The following is a 23263-nucleotide window of genomic DNA, read 5'->3' as shown; positions in this document are numbered from 1 at the left end:
ATAACGTCTCCTTCATTGTACGTTCTCATATTGTGTTTTCACCCGTTATGCATCATCTGCGTGATATCTCTTATTTGACATAGAACTACAGGTATCAATTACCATTCGCAATGTCCTCTAGATCTGTTATGCAGCTTTCCTCAGTGATTCAGATCTGCCAACTTCCCCTTATTTAAGACTATGTAATCCCCTGACTTGTTTCGACTCGCACCTCTTTTACGCGTGTTTGCGTCCTTATTTCCCCTTTCTATATAGTGATTTACTTCACTGGGATCCTTTCTCTCGTCATTCCTTCTATAGAAGGGCTAACTTATCATCTCACTATCATTCCTACTAATTAAGTTTAATACCTATGGACTTAGAATCTATGTCGTGGAATCTTCATGTTGATTCATCTTCCTACATTCCGACTCATACCTCTTACAATAATGAAAGTAAAATTTCGCCTTCTTATAGCTCGTCTTGTTGTTTCTGGAACAACTCACTTAACCTCCTCTTGTCATGATCTGACCACATGATATTCTTGTTTTAGCAGTCTTAAAGTCATCCGTCATGGATTACCTTTCCTCTTACTGGCTAGCTCTAGGGCCAAGCATATCCTTATGAAAAGATGACTAACCTAGACATTGGGGCACACTCATCTCCACTTATGAAGTCTTTTACCTTCTGCAACACATACACAACTCCTTATTCATTACTACATCTTTCTTAGTCTACTATCGACTTTAGGGTTCCTTTACCTTGCTTATTAGTGCTAAATTATCCTTACCTTTATGGCCTTAGCCCCTTGAGTACACAAATTCCCAACTCTTATTTCTCTTCCATTCTCCTTTCCTCCAGATCCTCTTATTTCCTTACACTTGTTCGTCTTGATTGGCATCCAATTCATTCATTAGTAACTTATCTCATAATTGTTCACAAAACTTGACCTAGGTATTCTCGGTCCCTAATTCCTCTTATTTCGGTTCCTTCTTACTCTCTAATGGTGTCTTAGACTCATCACTTGATTTGCATTTAATCAATCATGATTCCTAATACGTACTCTGAATCTCGTGTCATTCCATCATCAATGTTACCCACTTCGATAAGCCCTTACTCCCTTATGTGTACCACGTATCCTATCGCAAGTTCTAGGCTTTACTTCTGACTTACTCTAGCTCGGGTATTCGGCATAAAGTAAATCTAGGGTCCCTTACTTCGATATCACTAATGGGAAGGGTGGAACCGTAAGTTATGTTTTCTTGGATAGTGAAGTCCCGAATCTTATTTGTTTGTTGAACGGTGTCGCGATTTCATCACTTTTGTTTTGATCTCCCTTTAACATCAAATTCCTAGAACCTTTATCTGTCGAGTAAATAATGGCACTCTAGGTCCTAACATACATATAAACCTAAGCAATTTCAATGGGGAAAGTTTTGTATACCTGTAAGCAACCTGTCTTACTCTTGTATAGGAGAGCTTTGATCAGATACGCTTTAAAGCGGAACCCTCCTATCTTCCTTAACCACTCTCTACCTCTTGGCTCGGCTATCCTCATCCTTTTGTACATATCTCATAATATATGCTAGTGATCCCTAATTACAAAATTCCCAGGACTATCTGGTACCTCTGTAACACTAACGTCCGTAGTAGCCCTAACATAATACTGGACCAGAGGGGGGGGGGGGGGGGGGGGGGGGGGGGGGGGGGAACTGGACATGTCAACCCCTGCTCTGCTCCCCTCACATCCTGTTCAATAGGCCCAGAATGCGAGACTAAAAATCGTCGTGAGGTTGTGGCCGAAGCCACACAGGTGTCTCATATGAACCCTCAGACGGGTCCTCCTCAATAGAAGTCATAATCTCTGAAGGGTCTGACTCAATTATGATCTCTGAGGGGCCGGTCTGAATCGTATAACTGATACTTCTCCTCCTTTCTTTTGTTACCCTCTGACCTGCATTGGGGGGTGGCGCTGGTCTAATATCCACTCCTTTCTTTTCATCGACATAACTGCACTTCAAAATGGAAAATAGGATTAGGAATGAACTTTCCTACGTTTCGGCTCTATCGCACAATCTAGAGTATGAAGAGAGGATACATTCTTAAATGTCCCATAGCCTCCTGTTTATATGTATGGCGCGCTTCATACCCATAAACAAGACTCTACTAGACACGGCTCATAGATATCCCTAGGACTGACCTTTGCTGATACCAAGTTTGTCACATGCCAACGAGGGGCATGATGGGCACCCGGCTCTATCGATTGAGTACCACCTGGCATATACTGACATAATCTCAATACAACTATCCTGACTAGAAATGTGAGCTCACTGTAACATAGAAAAAACCTGCACGCAAAAAAGTCCCAATACATTGGAAAACTTATATATATATATATACATACATATATATATGAGCTCACTATAACATAGAAAACACCTGCACGCAAAAAAAGCCCAATATATATATATATATGTATGTATATACATACGTGCTAGCCGACAAGGCTGCTACAAGTGTCCTCATAATAACATGTAGCCGGCAAGGCTGCACATGACATCTACATACATCATACTGTCTATGAGCCTCTAGGAGTGCATATACATAGCATATAAACGTAGCATATACCAAAAGAGTAAGTCCGGTATAATGGCACTTGCTGACGATCCGCTGAAGTTGATAATCCTACTGAAGAGGTCCTCTGCTTTGTCTGTCCCGTAAGTGGGGACATCAGTACGGATAATAGTACTAACTATGTAAGGCAGGGTACAATAACGTAAGTAAGACATAGGTATAAAAGAACAGAAGTAACCTGAGCCATCTGATGACATATATATATATATATATATACACACACGTTACGGTATCCTCATCATATCGTATCATCATCATCCCGCGTTCGGAGCATCATCATAGCATGCACATTGCAGTGGAGTGCAATTCTACGTGTCTGCCTGGCCGACTGTAGCGCGGCGCGGTGTAGTAAAATAGTGCAATACACACACACACACACATAATGCATGAGGAGTCAATGAACTGACATTGGGCCTATCGGAGTGACGTAAGGTCGGTAATCTCCAAGTGAATTATGAAATTCGTACCGAATCCAAGGAAATAACTTTATGATGATAAACATGATAATATTTCAAGAATCAATCAAATAAGTAAGGCATTAAAATTTGAAATACATAGCATAGGAATGGAGTGAATTGTTATGGAGTGCTCGTGTTCATATTCTAGTTGGATTCGTGCCAAAGAAAGAGGGAAACAAACACCTTATATACCTTATTTGTCAAGTAGTCGCTCGAAAGAATCCTTTATTCCGATGCTTGCCCTTCACCCTAACCTATATTGAAAAATATATCCTTAATCATATTCCATCATTTTCATACATCAATTTAGATAAGTTGTATACCGAAGGATGATTCGGGTTACGAGAATTCGCGCAGCATTTCCCCTATATTATCTACTTCCTCCAACTTCTAAAACAACTCTCAAACATCATTAACAACATTAACAATAACATAATCAAGAAACTACATGACAAACATATACAAATCTGTCTGAAACTTCCTTAAAAAATCAGTCCATAAGCCAACAACATCAACATATCAAACTACAACCTTTATACTATGTTTTTCCTTCACTTTAAATCATTAAAATCCTCAAAAAACAAATCAATATGAAAGTCAAGATGAAGAACATACCTTATACTTGAAGAAATTCGACTCACACAACTTGTTTCAATACCCAAATCACCACAACATCAAGTAAAAGCAAGAACAATCACTTTTCACGAACTAGTTTAGTATAATCTTGTTGAATTCTTGATCTAAGGGACTATAAGTGCCTAGGGATGAATTTGTAGGTTTCTAGAGCTCAAGAGTATGTAAAATAATGATAAAATTGGGTTGATGGGGGTATTTATACCCCTTGAAAGTCGGTTCCACCGAATCCAAAATTGTCCTTCGCGATCGCGGAGCCTTTGGCTCACGAACGTGAAGGTCTCTGGCATCCTAGCCTGGAACGCCCGTAACTTCCTACTCTGATGTCGTATCGATGAACGGTTTGTTGCATTAGAAACTAAACTCAATAAATTTCAATTTACATAGTTTATGCATTCCATAAATACTCATATTCTAGGAGATACATCTTCCTCAATTTGGACCAAAAATTATGTCTGGAATTCAACCAAGTTTTCCCAAAGTTTTGACAAACTTATTTCCTTCATTTTGCTTGATCCCGAAACCTTTAGACACTTGCTTAGAACCTTTTAGGAGTTTCCTTATCCTTATAAGAGTTCCATAAACTCTCCGGCTTACGTTAGTTTGCTTACGACGCAAACGACTCAAAATTTTTCGAGGTATAACATTTTGACTACCCTCTATGTAATAGTATAAATAAGGGTATGATAGGTGATGTATTTATACACTTGAAAAATACTTGAAAGAAATAATAAAGCTCTCATCTCTTGTCTCTCTATTTTATTGCTTTCATCCTTAAAATTATTACTATTTTAGCTTATTTTACAACAACCTATTATTACGTACAGAAAAGTATGGAAAGCAAAAGTGTAAAAACAGGTTTATTGAGGTGAAATACACTTATGAAACCATGGTTTGAAATTATGAGATGAAACCATTGTTTGAAATCATGTTTGGGCATGCAATTTAGATTTCTTAAGTTGCATTTTTTCATATAGACATAAAAGCCCCACAAGTTGTGAAAACTATCAAAATATTTTCAATTCTTATACAATCTTACCAAATGAGCAAGTTATAGTTTATAACAAAATTAATACGCTACTAGAAGACTTTTCTAAAAAATACAACATCAATTCATCAAACTTTAGTTCAATAATTTTTTGTAACATGAATAGTAATGTAACTACTCTTTAATATAATCCTCTCACATGGTAGACATAAATAAAGGCTGGTAAATGGTTGGTGGGAGTAATTGTTAAAAATATCTATCAACTTGTGGGTCCTTTTTTTTTTTTACAAAATATAAATTTATGGGTCAAGTTTTATATTTTAAAAAATTGAAACTATGGTTTGAAACCTCAAATCATGCATTATTGGATGATTTCGGGTTTGAAACCATGAGATGATCTTATATTTTCAAACCATGCTTTAAAATCGCATGTCCAAACATCTACTTACAAGAGGGCTCCAACACCAAGTGCAATCTATGATGGTGGTGGTGAACCCCGTGCTTATTTTACATCACATGCGGGTGGTGACGGAACATGTGTGTAGGTGGGAACGTACTAAAGATATCTATATTATGAAGATTTATCATGAATTAACAAATTTTATGATGGATGTCAGACTACTTCAACTCTCCTTCCTTTATTCGAATTTGGTTCCATCAATGTGAGCAAGCTCACATGGACTAAATTTTAAAATGCCAATTTTATATTTTCAACCAAAAAAAAAAAAATTAACTGGTGGTAGTTAGTAACTAGTTCAAAACTTCTAATTAGGCCTAATATTAGTTGATTTTTCAATTTTACCTTTTTTATCTTCTTATTTACTTTTAACTGTTTAATTAACAGTTATTTTTTCTCCAAAATTAGATTTACTAATAATTAAAATTAAAAGTTTGAACTTCAAAAGTTCAAATCCTTAAAATGTCCTATCAAAAAGTTAACATTGAAAAATTCCTCCTTTCCATGATAAATCTAGTCAAGTTGGTTGCAAGTTCGAAAAAATTTAATTGGCAGTTACTTATCATTAAATTTGAAATGAAAACTGACCTAGAATTTCCTTATGCAAAAGTGAACCATAAAGAAAGCAAACGAATCTTGAAAACACAGCAGATATTGCTTATGGTAAAGTTTTGGTAAGGGGAAAAATTAATTCATTCACCTACTGATGAACATGAAAGCTTCTAAGCTTCTCGTTGCCCATAACTGAAGCTCCAGTCTTTAGCATATTTTTAGCCTGGTAGTAGGCTACTTAAATCATACATTGCTTGTAATTCACTTCACTCTTCACTTGTTGACTGAGCTTCATGTGTTATCCATTCAAAACGTCGACTTCAAATGTAAATAATAGGATTCTAAATTTAGTATGTGTATATATTTAAGAACTTTTTCTGTACTAATACACTATTTGAACAAAAAAAAAAAAAATGAATTAAGCAAAATCCGCAGTCGGGCTTCCTATAGAATCATTTTGCAAAACCTATTTATCAGCTTCATAAAAGGTAGTCTTGATTTTTTGAACCCCCTTAATATTTTTTTTTTTTTTAAATACCATCTCCTTCAGAAAATTAGCTAGGCAAATCTTTTGTTGCCCACCGGGTATCAGGTATGGACATAAATTAGATTTGCAAGTTCAGGATATTTCAAGACAGTGAATCCGTTCAATGCCACAATTTTTGTCTCATAAGCAAAAGCTAGAACATAACTTATGTCTACTGGGCAACAGCGGCAAAACTTTTGTTGCCCATCGATCGGGCGTAAGTTGCAGACATAAATTGGTTTTGCTTATAATGCAGAAGATCAAGATATTTCAAGACAGTGAACCCGTTGAATTGACCACAAATTTTGTCTTATAAGCAAAAATTAAAACTTATACATAATGAGCAACAAAAGTTCTTCCCAGCATTTTTTCAGGTTAAGATTATTTTTAAAGTTTTTATAAAGGGGGTAAAATTCAAAATCATACAGTTTTAGGGAGACCACGCGTTATTTCATACACAAAATTTGTGTGGCAGCGCAAAGATATGCACAACAAAAATGTCGTTTCCAATTACAGCGCAGCGCAAATTTGAGTTGCAATACGATGTGAAACTTTTATTTTCTAAGAATATTTTGGTCTTTTCTCCTTCATTACTATAGATATCATCATCCCATTATTTAGTAGTTCCTTACTTTTTGTTTTAATTATAGATGATTCATGATATTTTGAAAGAGGACAACCGATTCATTAGTAAGATTTCTATTCTTCATAAACGTGATTGGTTTTTCATTCTAATTCCAAAGTTTTTTTGTTTTGTTTTTATATGCGTGATTGTGGGATGGAATAGATTATCACGAAGCTAGAAGCTAGTATATATAATTATAGATATAGACACAAATGGATCCACAACATTATACAGAAAATGATGTTTTGATCTGGCAGTCTCCTGAATTAGAACATAAATAAAATAAGCATCTCTATCATCATATCTAATTGTAATCTAACTGGACTATGATATATTCATTTGTTAGTGACCCAGGTTAAGCATATCTATTATTTTCTAAGGGATGTCCTCGGACTAATTATACAGGAACTATAATATAAGAATTATTCATGTTATATATGAATAATAATTCAGGATCATTATGCAGGAATTATAACTTCTAAAAGGATCTTATTAGGTACTCTTATTCATATATATTATTAATACATATTCTTATAATTCATATATTAGATATCGCACATCTCACATGAAATAACGTGAATATTATTTGTTCTGCCGTCAATCAAATATTTATTGCTACAGAAAAGACCACAGACGATGCACTACTAAACAAACAATATTTCCCCACTGAAATATCCTCTGAAAAATGTTCACTGACTATTCCCACAGATATTTGATTGAATTAGTGAGAAAAAAAAAATAGTTATGTTTTCATACGAAAAATTAGGAAGTTTCTTAACGTTTCAATGGGAACCTGTTTCCCTCCATGCGTTCCCCATTGAGCTGGGTCAATGGAAATGGGGTGAGAAAATCATATTTTGTAACATAAATTTCCCACTAACTATGAGTGAGAAAAACCTCTATTTCCACTAGTGACGGTAATTTCAGTATATATGAAAAACAAATTGTCAGTTGGCATGCATGTTTTCCAATTTCCATATGGTGTGACTTTCTGATGCACAAACCATAACATTCCATATCTCCAAACTAAGCAATTTCATTTTAATGAGGTTAAAAAAAATGGTACTTATAATAATTCATCAAATGCTGTGTCTTTACTTATATTATTAATCACTTACCACTTACCACACTTAATTAATACTTATATGTTTTCACGTCAAGTTTATCTTTGTTATAAGTTTATATAATTTTAGTGTAAAACTTCAGTATAAATAAAACAAAATTCATAAACGATCCTTAAAATCCTTTTCTTCCACCAAATTCCCCTAATCCCATATTTTTCCTTACCCCACCTACCCCTGTTTTCCCCTTTTCAAAAGATATATATAAACCTCCTCTAATAAGAAAGAGACAAGAAAAAAGAAACCAAAAGTCCATTTGTTTTCCAACTTACTCAAAATCCCGGAACCGGTGAAAATACAGCTACCCTATAGGCCTATACCTGATATAGCCTTTTAAATTACTCACACATTTGCAAAATTTCTTTTGTTCTCTTTCTTCCTCTATTTCTATAATGTCTTCAAAGATCAAGAAATGGAATGTTGGAAAATTATTCATGTGCAATGGAGCAGGTTGTAGTGGTTGTAGCAAACCAAAGTTAGCAAATATCGTAGAACAAAATCCAAAGCCCAAAATCCCTATTGACATAAAGCCATCACCTAGCATTTGTCACACTTCTTCAAGTTGTGAGATCAATGGTGTACATTCCATGGATGATTTTTATCAAGATGATCAAACTTCCACCACAATCTCCATCAACATAGGTTCGTCACCTCCACCAAGTTCGGAGCAAAATGATGATACTAATTTGTCGCAGTCAGAGATGAATTCAGAATTTAAAGTCAGAACATGCCCAAAAATTGGTGGCAATCATGCTATCATCAAAAATTTGGATGATCCATTTCAGGATAATCAAACTTCCACCCCTTTCTCCATTATTAACATAGATTCATTATCTCCACCTAGTATTGATGAAAAATATGACACCAATCTGTCACAGTCAAAGACAACTTCAGGATCTAGAGTCAGCACATGCCCGAATATTGGTGGCACCCTTGATATCGTCAAGAATTTGAATGATCCATTATTTCAAGATAATCACACTTCTACGACCTTTTCCATTAACACGGAATCATTATCTCCACCTAGTTCTGATCAAAATAAACATACCAATATGTTACAATCAAAAGCGAATTCAGAATTTAGAGCCGGTTCATGTCCAAAATTTAGCAGTACTCTTGCGGTCGTCATTAATTCGGATGATCCAGTTCAAGATTTCAAGAAATCGATGCTCCAAATGATTTTTGAGAAAGAAATCTACTCACCTGAAGATATGAAGGACCTCTTGAATTGTTTCCTACAGTTGAATTCACCTTCTAACCATTATATTATCATTCAAGCCTTCATGGAGATCTTGAATAATAGAATGGTTGTCTTAAAGGGACCTGAAAAAGAGAAATAACCATGTTTATCTCCTTATTCTCCAAAGAATTCAGTCATGGAACTAGGGGCAGAGCTACATGGGTTGGAGGGGTAGTTCAATTGAATTTCCTTCATTAAAAATTACTTGTAAAATTGAGAGAAATAATTTGGTGGTCTATATATAAATTGTTGAATACATTTATAAATATAAGTAAAGCTTCTAGTGTAGTGACAAAGTTGACTAAAAAAAATTGTAATTCACAAGTTGAAATATCAAGTGTGGTATTCTAGTATTTTTTTTTTTCTTTAAATTCTGATTTCGTTACTGCATGGAACCTAAGTTCAATGGCGGAGCTAGCTCTTCGGTTAAGTATTCAGCCGAATCAATAGCTTTGGTCTTAACCCTGTACTAATATTAAAAAATTTATGAATATATACACTTTATTAATTTGGAACCCAAAAATTTTAAAATACTAGAATCCTGACCACATAATTAAACCTCAAGTCCTGGTTTGTGCCTAAATAAACTTTTGTAAAAGTCACATGCTACTACCATCTGAATGCATTGAATTTAAACGTGGGAACATGTTTCTAAAAGGGTTAATTACGTAGTTTGTCAAAAGAAATAGTAGGAGAAAGATACTTGGAAAAAGAAGAAATTCAACTGCAGAAGCCATGATGCCATGCAATTAAGAAAGATTGAAGATGAAGCCAACGGAAAGGGAACAGCTTTAAAGATTTTTCGTTAGTAATGAGTGAAGATTAGACAAAGAAGCAGTAAAACGACACCCAGTGTAATCCCACAAGTGGGGTCTGTTTAGGATATACGCAGATCCTATCTCTACCTTTTGCGAGGTAGAGAGACTGTTTCCGATAAACCTTCGGCTTAAAAGAAACATAGTCAATAGAGCAGAGTTTGTGATAAATAATTAGGGTGTTAAAATGGGGGCGTTGGATGGGTTACGTTAGTAAATGGATGGGTCTTGAGCTGAAATCGGATGGGTAGAAATGGGCTAAGAAACAGGTCATAACCCACCTCGTCCAGTTCTTACGCCATTTTAATTTCTTTAGTTTTTTTTTTAAAATAACTTGTTTAACTACCTTTTATTATTATTATTATTATTATTATTATTTTATTATTATTATTATTATTATTATTATTATTATTATTATTAAAAAACATATCGAAGAAAAAAATGTTAAAATACTTTGACAAGATTTTTATGAGTCAATTTAAATTACAAAGCAGCCTAGATTTTAGATGGATTGAGTTGAGCGGGTCAAAAGGTAGTGAACTAATTAATGAGTAGTCATTGACCAACCCAATTAAATGGATTAAACTGGTTCTGTTTTTATGGGGTAATTTTATCATCCTTATAAATAACTATGACTAATTGAAATCCTTCCTATATATATATATATATATATATATATATATATATATATATATATATATATATCTCAATTTATATTCCAATTTTTGTGTGACTATACAAATTGATTTTTCTATTTACATTTTTCACGAGCTGTGCAGGTTGATTCTGTTTATGTAGCATATTTATTAATTTATCCCCAGGCGTTCTAGACTAATTATCTAATATGTTTACGTTTTATATCAAGTAAAAGTTGATCACAAAATTAAGGAACATATATATGATAAATTTCTATAGTAAGTACTTATAACATGATAAAAGTCATAATTTAACCTATTATAACACTACTAAAAAACTGCCAAAAATCGACGGACAAAAAACCAACGCACTGCGTCGATTTGAAAAACCGGCTCACTGCGTCAGTTTTCTGCATTTCTATTTTTTTTTAATTATTTTAATTAGAAAACCGACGGACGACGTCGGTTTTTTTGGCAGACTTTTGAAAATATATTTCCCCCAAAAAAAAAACCGACGTCCCACGTCGGTTTTATTAAAAAAAATAAAAAATAATTGAGGTTAGTTTCTCTTAAATTAGGGCTTTTAAAATTCTTTCAATTTTAGTTTTATTTGTAGAATTTAGGCCTAATGCTAGTCTATTTAGCTTTGTTAAACATCATTTGCAATGTTATTAATGTTGAATTTGTGAAAAAAATGTAAACTTTATTTGACTAGTTTACTTGTCATTTTTTTTTTTTGGCTTGAGATTGTGTTATATTTCATGTTCTTTGTCAATGTATTTGTGTTAGCTTAGTTATCATTCTTTGTAATATTATTGATGTTGAATATGTGCGAAAATGTATACTTTAATTATTTGACTAGTTTTTTTTTTTTTTTGGATTGTGCTTTTTGTTAGAATCCATAAGTTATTAGAATTGTTATTGATCATTCCAAATTAGAATTGGTTGAGATTGTGCTTTTCAAAGTTAGAATTGTTAAGTTATAGTATTTCTATAACCTCAATACTAAAATATGAACTTTATTTCTCTAGATTTACTTTTCAATTTTTAGAATTGGTTGGGATTGTGCTTTTCAAAGTTAGAATTATTAAGTTATGTTAGAATTATTAAGTTATAATATTTCTATAACCTCAAAACTAAAATGTAGACTTTATTTGACTAGATTTACTTTTCAATTTTTAGAATTAAAGTTAGAATCCATAAGTTATTACAGTTAGAATTGTCATTGAGAATTCAAAGATAGAATTGGTTGGGATTGTGTTTTTCAAAATTATATTAAAGTAAGAATCCATAAATTATTAGAGTTAGAATCGTTATTGAGAATTCAAAGTTAGAAGTGGTTGGGATTGTGTTTTCTTAAATTATATTTTAAGTTAGAATTCTTAAGTTATAATATATTTCTATAACCTCAATAATTTGTGGGTATATTTTTGTAGATGGATCGTATGTGGATGTATAATATGAATAATAGTAATCGTGTGGGTGTACATGATGAATTTGTTGAAGGTGTTGATGGGTTTATCACACATGCAATGACACTTCACCCTTTTCAAAATGAAGGGGTAATTAGGTGTCCTTGTTCTCATTGCCGGTGTATGAAGTATTTGAAGCCGGAAGCGGTTAGGGCTCATTTATATAGTCGTGGGTTTAAGCAGCAAATATTATGTTTGGACTAATCATGGAGAGACTGATGGGGTCAATGGCAAATTTTACGATATGGTTGTCGCTGAAAGTAGTGTGTCGCAGGAATATAGTCATGTCCAATATGATAGAGTTAATGATATGGTTAATGATGCTTTTGGCGTACAGTCTGGGTTTGAACCTGAGCAAAATTTTGAGGAACCTCCTAATGAAGAAGCAATGTGCTTCTATCAAGAATTAGAAGAGGCTAGTCGTCCACTTTGGGTAGGGAGTCAACATTCTAAGTTGTCTGTTGCAGTTAGAATGATTAACATCAAATCAGATTGGACAGTTGCTGAAGCTGCTATGGACTCAATGATTAAGTTTATAGGGGAACTAGTTAGTCCGGAATTCGACATACCTAAGAGTTACTATGAAGCAAAGAGATTGGTTTCCCAATTAGGATTGTCGTATGATAGAATTCATTGCTGTCCAAACAGTTGTATGTTGTTCTATAAGCAATATTCTGATTCAAATGAATGTAAAATATGTGGACATGCGCGTTATAAGTGGACACCTAGTGGGAAGATGGTTCCAATTAAGGCGATGCATTATTGACCTATTATACCTAGGTTAAAGAGGTTGTAGGCTACATAGAAGTTATTGAATTTTAATTTTCCTCCTTATTATATAGGTTTATCATACAGGAGAACATTAATAATTTGTAAAAGATATAGCTCTTGGACCAGGCAATGAAGTTAGGACAATGAAAAAGTACATTGTTAATGGCTACAAGTTTCAAACCGAAGAAGTTTCTCAATATAAGAAGGCGAATAATAGTGGAGTGTGCATTAAAGGCGATGCTGATGGTAACGATGTAACTGTTGATTATTACGGTGTGCTGCAGGAGATCATACAACTTAAGTATCTAGGTTACCCTAAGAAGAAGATAACATTATTTCGGTGCAAGTTGTTTGATCCAAGCCAAAGAGGTACAAGGGTGAATCGTCAACATAACGTAATTGAAGTCAAACACACAAGACAATACAATCGCTATGATCCCTTTATAATTGCACGAAATGCTAAGCAAATGTATTATGCTCCATATCTTTTGCGTAGGGATAAGGCTAATTGATGGGTGGTTATAAAGACTAAGCCTGTGGGGAGGATTGAGGTCGATAATGCATTAAATGTAGTGTATCAAAATGATGTACCAGTTGTTCATCAAACGGTTGACACAGACTTAGAAAATAGTTTGGAACATCCTCAACACATATTAGAAGAAGTTGATGAAGATGATATAACTATCATAGAAAATGTTGAGGAAGAATCGACCGATGGACCTGAAACAAGCGATGAGGAAGAATCATCTGATGAAAATGAAACAAGAGAGGATGAGTAGGAGGATAACTAGTTGCATGTTAGTTTATTCTATACTTCATAATAACACAATTCTATACTTGTTAAATTTTTATTCTAACGTTATTAACTTTCTGTATGCAGATGTCATCAGGTGGTAGTGATCAAGGTAGAGGTAGAGGTAGAGCTGGAGGTACTAGTAAGAGAAAAGATAAGAGACCTACAGATCCTACAGCTACTAGTAGTCAGTCCATTCCGTCCGCTCCACATATTCAGTCTACTCCGCCTCCTTTTTTTATGCCTGGCTCTTTTATGCAGGCACAGTCTGGTCAGTGGGTCTTTCAGCCGGCATCATTTAGCCATCCTACTTTTATACCTACACCTATGTATTGCCCACCACGTGGAAGATCTCCTAGCACATCGGCCATTTTGTCTCCTTCTCCTTCTCCAAGTGGTACACCTCCAAGTGTATCTAATTTGCGCCTTAAAGATAGAAGCTCTGAGACTGAGTCACTTGTATCCAGCCAGTCTCAGACCCATCTTCGTCCTCCTGCACCTACACCTGCTCTTGCACCTGCACTGACTCCTATACAGGCACCGATATATCATAGTTTACATCCGAGAGATAGAGATGCGATCGGTCGGATTTTCATCGTGCCTGAGGGAGCTGGGCAAGATTGTCTTTTATTAAGTTTTCCTAAAGTTTTTTTTCATCTTCATCTTATATGCATTAAATTTTTTAACTGCAGGTTCTATCCAGATCACGAAACTACAAAAGCCTTGCTGGATGTTGTTTGGAGGCTTTACGGAGATCAGTTTTATACTTCATGGGGTGAAATCCCATATGATACTCGACAGGTTATGTTTAGAGAGTTTAACGTATGCATCTTATTATACATTTCATAACTTGAATTTACTTTTATATAAATCATCTAACATTAGCTATTTGATTTGTAGATGTATTGTACATGGGATCCAATGGACAATGATAGGGTTGCTGCAAACTTTGAGAGGAAGGGGAGTGCAAGGTTGTCTGATTGGTTTTCGAGGGCTAGAAGGTATATGAAGATGCCTCAATGGCTAAACGCTGAACACTAGGAGAAACTTAAGGCATATTGGCGAACTCCTGAGTTTATCGCCAAGTATGAGCAGGCAAAGGCTGCCCGTACATCCCAAAAACGTGGCTCTTTGCACATTGCGGGTGCAAGAAGTCAAGGGCACGTGGCTAGGACAATGGTAAGTAATTTTGTACTTTTAAAGTTACCTACGATCAATATATCATTATTGAGTTATTAATTTTATGTTTAATTTTTTTTTTTTTTGCAGAAAAAAGCTACGGGACAGATGCCGACTCAGGATCAGCTATTCCTAAAGATCCACACAAAAAAGAAGAAGTAGGAGACTGATCCGACCGTATGGGTTGAGGACAGAGCTCGTAATTCCTATGGAAGTGATAATTTTATTATTTAAGTAATTATATATAAGTTTAATTATGATATATTCGTTATATACTAAGTTTCATTTTTTAATATACAGACGCAATTTATGGATGATGTGAACCAGCACAGCCAAACTCAGCCTGAGCATCCGAGCCGTCCTCCACCGGAATTAGAGATGGATTTTTGGTGTAGAGCAGTTGGGGGAGTACAAAAGGGTAGAGCGTACGGTCTAGGCCCAAGGAACAACTTAAGTCGCCTTCGGTCAGGATTGCGAGGTGAAGGGTCTTCTCGACAAGCCGAGGGAGTTGATGGTGTTTAGGTCGCAGCTATGGCCAAGCAAATTGCTGAACTTAATAGGAAATTAGCTGAGACTGAGGCAAAAATAGTTGAGGAAAGTAACACCATGAAAGCGAGCCTTGAATCATTCATGGCACAAGTAAAAAGCCACATTGCATGTGGACAATTTGGTGTGCCCCCCCCCCCCCCCCCCCCCCCGACCCAGAAGATGATGATGACGGTGATTACATAGCCCGGACACCGGATGATCAGTTGTAGTAATTTGGATTTAATAATGGACTTATGTTAAAACTAGTTAATGGTACTTTTGGTTGGACATTTAAATATTTCTAAACTTTGAAGGTCTATGTGTTTAGATAGTGTTTGATGTGTTTTATTATTACTTAGGGTGATTTTATGTGTTGTAGCTCTTTTAGAATTGATTTGAAGCATTTTAATGCTAGTTTTGAGCAGCTTTTGGTACTGGTTTCAGTGCAGGTATGGCTGCAGAAAATGCAGGAATAGCATGCAGGAAATTTTTCGGAAAACTGACGCAGTCCATCGATTTTCTGGAAATTAATTTTGGAAATTTTCCGGAAAACCGACTCAGTCCGCCGGTTTTTGTTACACCTTGAAAATTTTCGCGTCGATTACGTCGTAAGCAAACTAATGTAAGTCCAGAGAGGCTATGATACCCCTATAAGGTTAAAGAAAGACTTTTGACAACTATTAAGCGTGTACCCTAGAGGTTCCGAGGCTAAGATAATCGAAGAAAGTACTTTTCGTGATAGTTTGTTGACTAGGCAGAGATACGGCCTAACATACGGGCCGTAAAAGTGACATACGGACCGTCTGTCATGACTGAGAGGCGTAAAACAACATCAGAGAGTTGTGCAGAATTTTAGCCAACATACGGATCGTAAATCATACATACGGACCGTAAATATGACATACGAACCGTAAGTTGCTGTCGGTGGAAAAAGTTCCAAGTCACATATATTTGGCACACTTCATTTTTTTTCCCCATTTTTCTTCACCAACAGACCCCAAACACTCCCAAAAACCCTCTCCACACCTCTAGAACCTTCTCAACACTAGATCAACATAAATCCAAGGTATATCAAAGATCAAACACCAATAACGAAAGGAAATCAAGTATATGGGTGCCCATTAGGGTTGTTAGCAGCCATGCCTCTCTTTGGAATTGAAGTTGGGTTTCTCTCCAAGTGAAGTACCTCCACTCAAAAACCATTCCTACATAATAAAAGGTAAGTTTTATGATCATTTTATGTTATTAAGAATATTGAGTGGTTGAAAGACGTGGATTATTAAAGAAGGTAGAATATGGAGTTCAAATATGGAAACAATGGTGTTCTTGAATGGTAACTTGAATTGAATCATAGTTCTTGGCGTGTAATGGGTATAATTTTGTGATTAATGATATTGAAAATGTTGAAGAAGTGTTATAAGTGAATAAAAAAAATGATGTCGTATGGTAATCACGGTTGTAGATGACTTTGAAATGGAATTGTGAGGATTGAATAATGTCTAGCTTAATGAAGTTTGTTGATTACGATATTGTGGGCATTGTTATTGATGTTGGGGGTTGTTTAGTATATGGAGAAAGTTATAGAAACAAAGGAAATACTGCCCAATTTTCATTAGCCCTTAATCGCTTTAGCTTAAGCTTAAGAGTATTATCGATTATCTAATCTTAGTACGAATTCTCTTGAAGGTAGAATCGTGAACCAAGAAAAGCGTTTAATTGATAAGTTATAGAGTCGTAAAAGTATGTAAGGCTAGTCCCTTTCTTTCAAAGGCATGACTCCTATAGAATATTTTCCTATATATGTTTCCATGGTCTTCTTGTATTCCAAAATGTTGAAAGATAAAGATTCTTGATAGTTCCTATGAGAAAGAGATAGACATGTTTTATGATAATGATGACAATAGTGATGATTTCATTTCTCAAGATCCTAAAGCTTGTGATATGATATTGTTGTGAAGCTAATGATTCTTACATGATTCCTCGACGATATTCTTTGTTGCTAGTCTCACCTTATGATGTTAGTTCCTTCAAGGCGAGACATGATGATCTAGACTAATCCATAATGGAATCGGAGGCTAGCGACCTTATGTCACTTCGACAAAGTTATAACTCTTGCTAGAATACTCATACATGTTTCTATAGTACAGGATATGTGTACATACATATATAAAGGTACATATGAGTACATATATGTATATATACGAGATATGGGGAAAGGGAAGGCGCTATAGACGCATGATCTGTTACGGGCTGCCTTCATTGTGCCTTGGCGCCCGTAACCTCGCGCGCCCTGAGTGGGCCAAACGAGTGTCAGCCGTACAGGCAATGCCAGCCCACAGGCAGTGTCAGCCGTGCGGGCGACGTTCACCAATATGGGTGCCGACGGACGGGAGTCCACAATCATCTTAGATGTGTTCCATTGTATATCCTAAGAGCAGCAAGGAAGTTCAACAAGGATCCGCGATGAGCCCACGGGTCGTCGACGCACGACCGACCCCGTGCGAGCTTGAGTGTCAGTCCCGAGCGTTTCCGAGCTATGGATGGAATCTTGGGATTTCGGGTGAACACACCCTTCCTAGGATGTTATTGAATGTGCTTACCAAGTTTGGCGTCATTTGAACATCATTTACCTAAGGGCTTGACTTAGCCAAGGAGCGGTTTCAGTGTCAAAGCTCCCTAAGGCCATATCTCGTTCCACGAGCATGAGGATGAGATGAAACTTCATGTAGGAGCAAAGGAAGTCAAGAGAAAGAGTTAGGAATAAACGGCGCCTCATTTGGAGTTCGAATCCTTGAGAAAGGCCAAGTGTGATTCTCGGGCAGAATCATGTCCAGTGCTAAAACTTGGGCTTTTCTTTTTAAAGCATATATAAGGGGGGCACAGGTGTCTCAGCTCAGCCAGCCTCCCCCGTGCGTGCCACCATCAAGCCGCACCAAGTGAGCAACCTTGGGGGCCAACCTCAAGGGCCTTCCTAGGCATCCCCAAAGGGTCCTAGGTACCCATACGAGTTACGCAACTCTATGGGCGGCGCTCGGCCACAGGCCAGCGTTGGGCGCCCAACGAGGGCCGGAGGCTTGACGTATGGACCGACCATGCCCTGCGGGCTATCCTTGAGAATGAGAAAGCCCTCCGTGCCGATTGAACACTCGAGGCACCTCTCCTAAGAGCCTCGTGTGTTGACTTGTGAGCTTGGCTCGGGTTCAGCCTAGCGAGCAAGGGTCCGTTGGCCGAGACGTGCAGTCGTAGGGCGACGCTGCACCATGCAAAATGGAAGTATGTCGCGAGGGATACATTTGGCAAAGCCTCATCATAGTCATACGACAAAGGACACACATGACACAGGCCAAGGATTCAGGAGTTGCCCTACTCAGGCGTCGCACCGCTCAGGTGCACAGGCACCAGACTAGTGTCAAGCCTGAGGATTGGACTGTGCGCGCACCAGCGATGCTCAGCACCAGGCGAGGGACTGTCATGTCCGTAGCCAACCCCAGGTGTGTATGCAGGCAAAGACCCAACATATGAAACATGCCACAGGGGCATACGAGCAAGGCAAGGCCAAGGCCTTGACATCGACCCAGAAGCACCGCTGAAGCTAAGCCTCTAAAGCCATGGTCACAAGGTCGTGCCATGGGTCCTGGGACTATCATTAGGCTGGCTCGTAGTCCGCCTGGACTACGGGCGCCGCACGGGCCGTTAGTGTACCGCTGACACTATGAAGGAGGCGGCCCGTGACAGATCATTTGCTAATTGATTATATTTCTATGATGTACATGGATATGTGAGCATGAATACAGCGGATAAAGAGGAAAAGGGCCAGAGCGCTATAGATGCATAACCACCTGATCAGTTGGTATCTGATATGATTATACCATCCCGGACGCGGGATTTGTGGCTAAATGGATCGTGCCGCATGTTCCGCGGCTATATAAGGATATACGTATGTATATGTATGTGATATACATATATATATACACAAGTGTATGTACAAAAATGCTAAAGGAACGTTAATATGCATGAGTCCGCCTGAAGGGGCCATATGTTACAGGTTTTCCCTTTGTCTTATATTTGCTATATTTTTTCTCATTATGTTGTTATACATGCCTTACATACTCAGTACATTGCTCGTACTGATGTCCTTTCTTTTGTAGACGCTGTGTTCATGCCCACAGGTAGACATGGAGAAGGCCCAGATTCTTAAGAGCCAGGTCAGCTTGCGCCGGAGCACTTCCCTACTCCGGAGGTGCAGTTTTAATATATTCTCTTGTGTACATATTTTGGCATGGCGGGGTCCTGTCCCGTCCTTATGCTCAGTACCCCAGTTAGAGGCTCGTAGATACATATATGTGGGTAGTAGATGTCATGTTACCTCTCAGTGTATATTCTGTATATCATTTTTGTAGCCGTGAGGGCTTGTGCATATATGCATGCTTTGGGAGACATTTTATGATCAGTTCATAGGAAGAGTTATTTTGGGGATTATGTGTGTACAGGTTGAGAATCATAGTTAGCATGATAAGTGGTGCTCGGTAGGGTATCTCCGGGTACCCGTCATGGCCCCTAGCTGGGTCGTGACAAAAGTTGTATCAGAGCAGTTCCGTCCTAGGGTGTGTCTACGAGCCGTATCCAGTAGAGTCTTGTTTATGGGTGTTAAGTGCGCCACATTTATAAACAAGAGGTTGCGGGGCATTTATGAGTAATGACCATCTTTCTTCTTCATAGATCGTGCGATAGAGCTATAATATGAAAAATTCCTTTTTCCTAATCGAGTTTTATGTTTTCAACGATATCTGAGAAGAGGAAAGCAACAGCAGCCCATAAGGGCAAGACTGTAGTAGAAAGACGGATTGAACGGGAGTCACCGGTAAATATGGAAGGGGGTGAATCCCATAATGAGGCTCCCTCTCGTACTTCCCACACTCCGTCTATATTAGGGGAGCAAGAAGGGGTCTCCACTGCAGCTCCAGGACCCCCAGTTCCTCCACCTGATAATTCAAGCCAGGAGATGAGACGGGCCATCCTCTTGCTGACTCAATTAGTAGCTGTTCAAGCTCAGCAGCAGGGATTGGGTCATGGTGATAGGGGTCATAGGAGGAGGATCAGGTCTTTAGGGTTTGACCGTGGGTTCAGAGGTGCCTCAAGGCAGTAGTTCTATAAGCACCCAGCTTGTTCAACAATTAGTGCACCTTTACAGTTTTCTAGACCCAGGTTTGATAGACCCACTTATTTTGGATCAGGTCAGAGCATTGGAGTTTTGGATTCCCAGTATAGAGGTGAATTCAGGCAGATGAGACTACCTGTACCACGATGCCCTCAGTGCCGTAGACTACATACGGGGCCGTGCCGCTTAGGTTCGGAGGTTTGTTATGCCTGCGCTCGGCCAGGCCATTTTCTGCGTGAGTGCCCATTTCGAGGTGGCAGAGGTAGGGTTCGGCTCACAGGAATAGCAGTTGGCTCTTCGTCATTGGTACGCCCTCCGAGGCTCGGCATCGCCTCTATGTATTAGCTGGACCACGGGATTTTGAGTCCTCCCCTGATGTAGTCCCAGGTATATTACCAGTATTCCTTAACGATGCGTATATATTAATTGATCCGGGGTCTACTTTGTTGTATATATATTTCCTCATGTTACCGACCGTATTGAGGAAAATAAAATCTGAATCAATCAAGCATTTTGAAGTGTTTATACCCGTTGATGACCCAGTGATAGTTAGACGAGTATGTTTTATGAGTACGTAACCCATGAAAAAGGAGTTGATTGGTGAAATGTTTAGAGGGGAAAAGATGAAATTCTAGAGGGAGTATTTAGGTACAATTTATGAGACAAGGTTTATTTTTATGGCTTTGCATTCTTTTACAGTAATCGGCCCTGTGCGGTTGGGTTGTGCATTATATGCGCTTTGATATGTGGCCTTCTAAGGCATGAGATGTGTTTTCTGGGCTGTGTGCAGGTTTGTGATAGTTACGTTTACGAAGGAAACTCTGCTAAAAAATTTGGAAAATTTAAGAGAAATCGTGGAACATTCTAGGTAAAATCATGCCGAGGAAAAAAGGGAGGGTCTAGTAGTGAAGGATTAATGATGAAGTTAGTAGTTAATTGCGGGGTGAATGTCGCAAGTATGTATTAAGCTGAAAGGAATGATGAATTGACCAGGATAGGATAAGAAACGTGAGAAAGGAAAACGAGGTTATATGCTAGGAAGAAGTAAAGAGACAAGTATTCTAGAATAAGTTTGCAGGTTAGAAGAAGTTGACTAGCCTTTCTAGGGATATAAAGGACGAGGATATGAAATAAACTTGATATGTATATACGTATAGGCCTATGCATGTAAAACCGATTCAGATTGTTAAGTTAGATTTCACCTGATAGTTATAGTGGGAGAAAACTTCCATGTCACTATGAGCCAGACCTATCGACCTTGGTGATACCTCGAAGAAAGAGATCAAAAGAGATGTGTTCACAAAAGCTCCTTGCTTGGAAATTGGTTAACCTTGTGACAACAGTTGTGTTCTGTATTATAGTTCGGGTTATTTATCCAGGAATTTGCTCAAACAGTTACATGGTAGAAGTTTGTTATTACTGATATGAAGGGAAGTGAAAGCAAAATAAGGTTGATCAACGAAATAAAAGAACTATAAATGACGAATACCCAGTATGTGTGATGTGTGTATAGTAGGGAGAAAAGAAAAGAAAGATAGACATTCTGGAAATAGAGAAGGAAGGGCATAAGTGAGGCAAATAGAAGAAAGGAATACTAGAGCAGAAACCCGATAAACAGAGGGTGGAAAAAAATCAAACTCTGTAGATATCCTAACGTTAAGTAGGAATGGTAATAGGTGTCATGGAGTGATTGAAATATTGGATCTTACCATGGGAATGGTGTGGCTAATTATGTTATGACGGGAATTGTAGAACCATTTGTTAAGCAAGATATCTTATGCGTGAGGAGCGAGTTTACGCGACATCCATATAAAGAATTTTGAAAGGGCCAAGCATTACCCTGTTATTAAAATGTTGAGATAGCGGAGGACAATACTCCTATAGCGGTATGAACTGATAAGAGAAGAGGAGGGGTAGTCAATGGTACTCTAAAATATGCTTAGAACTATTGTCCTGTGGATGAAATCATCAAAGGAACGGGATGAGAGGTAAGATGGAAGAAGAAACAAGGTTTGATTGTGAATGATCAATGGACTGACTTCATATGTATCTTCAGACAGTAACAAATGGAATTGCACCCTGGTGAGTTACACCGTAAAGGTCCTAGGGAGTGACTATTGAGGAAAGGTGAGCCAAGAGAGGGCGAGTTTGTGGACGATTTAGTATAGGAGTATAGGGCGGTTATGAGCTACATCGATAGAAGTAGTGAACATACAAGATGATCTATGGGTCTTGACAGAATTAATGAAAGAAACATTGGGGTAAAGACAATTCCCTTATGGTTAGTTAGTTGTGGCAGTTAAATGGTAATCAAAAGAGACAAGCAAAGAAGTAGTCTTTGACTTTCTGAGGCAGCGTGGCCGTCGGAGGCGTAAGGATGAGATAATACAAGATATGGGCCATAGAATGTAAGACGGGCGGAGGATCCAACATGGCAGTCGTACAACAATAAGGTGGATTATGAGGTAGAGTTAAAGGATAGGCGTAAAAATGGAAGAGCAGAATTAACTTTAAAAAGACACCTCATGTGAGTATTATGGCTTCTATTCAGATGTAAAATGAATAAGGATGAGACGGTATTCCCATACAACAAAGGGTTCATACAAATGATTTCGTAATGGAGGTATACCGGCAATGATGCTAAGATTAAGATTAAGGGAAGAAGTAAATAATGGGCTAAGATAAGAAGTCAGGTGAAA

The 23263-nt window shown here is 37.6% G+C and overlaps 1 protein-coding gene across 1 annotated transcript; it reads left to right on the top strand.

The window, feature by feature from the left end:
- Nucleotides 1-8179: 8179 nt before the first annotated feature.
- On the top strand, nt 8180-9566 carry LOC132626329 (uncharacterized). Its single transcript, XM_060341170.1, has one exon. It carries the CDS (start codon nt 8366-8368, stop codon nt 9311-9313), a length of 948 nt encoding a protein of 315 aa, XP_060197153.1. The 5' UTR covers nt 8180-8365; the 3' UTR covers nt 9314-9566.
- The last annotated feature ends 13697 nt before the right edge of the window (nt 9567-23263 follow it).

The sequence above is a fragment of the Lycium barbarum genome, chromosome 2 (assembly GCF_019175385.1).
Source record: "Lycium barbarum isolate Lr01 chromosome 2, ASM1917538v2, whole genome shotgun sequence".
NCBI lineage: Eukaryota > Viridiplantae > Streptophyta > Magnoliopsida > Solanales > Solanaceae > Lycium > Lycium barbarum.
This window is presented reverse-complemented; position numbering and strand designations above follow the sequence as displayed.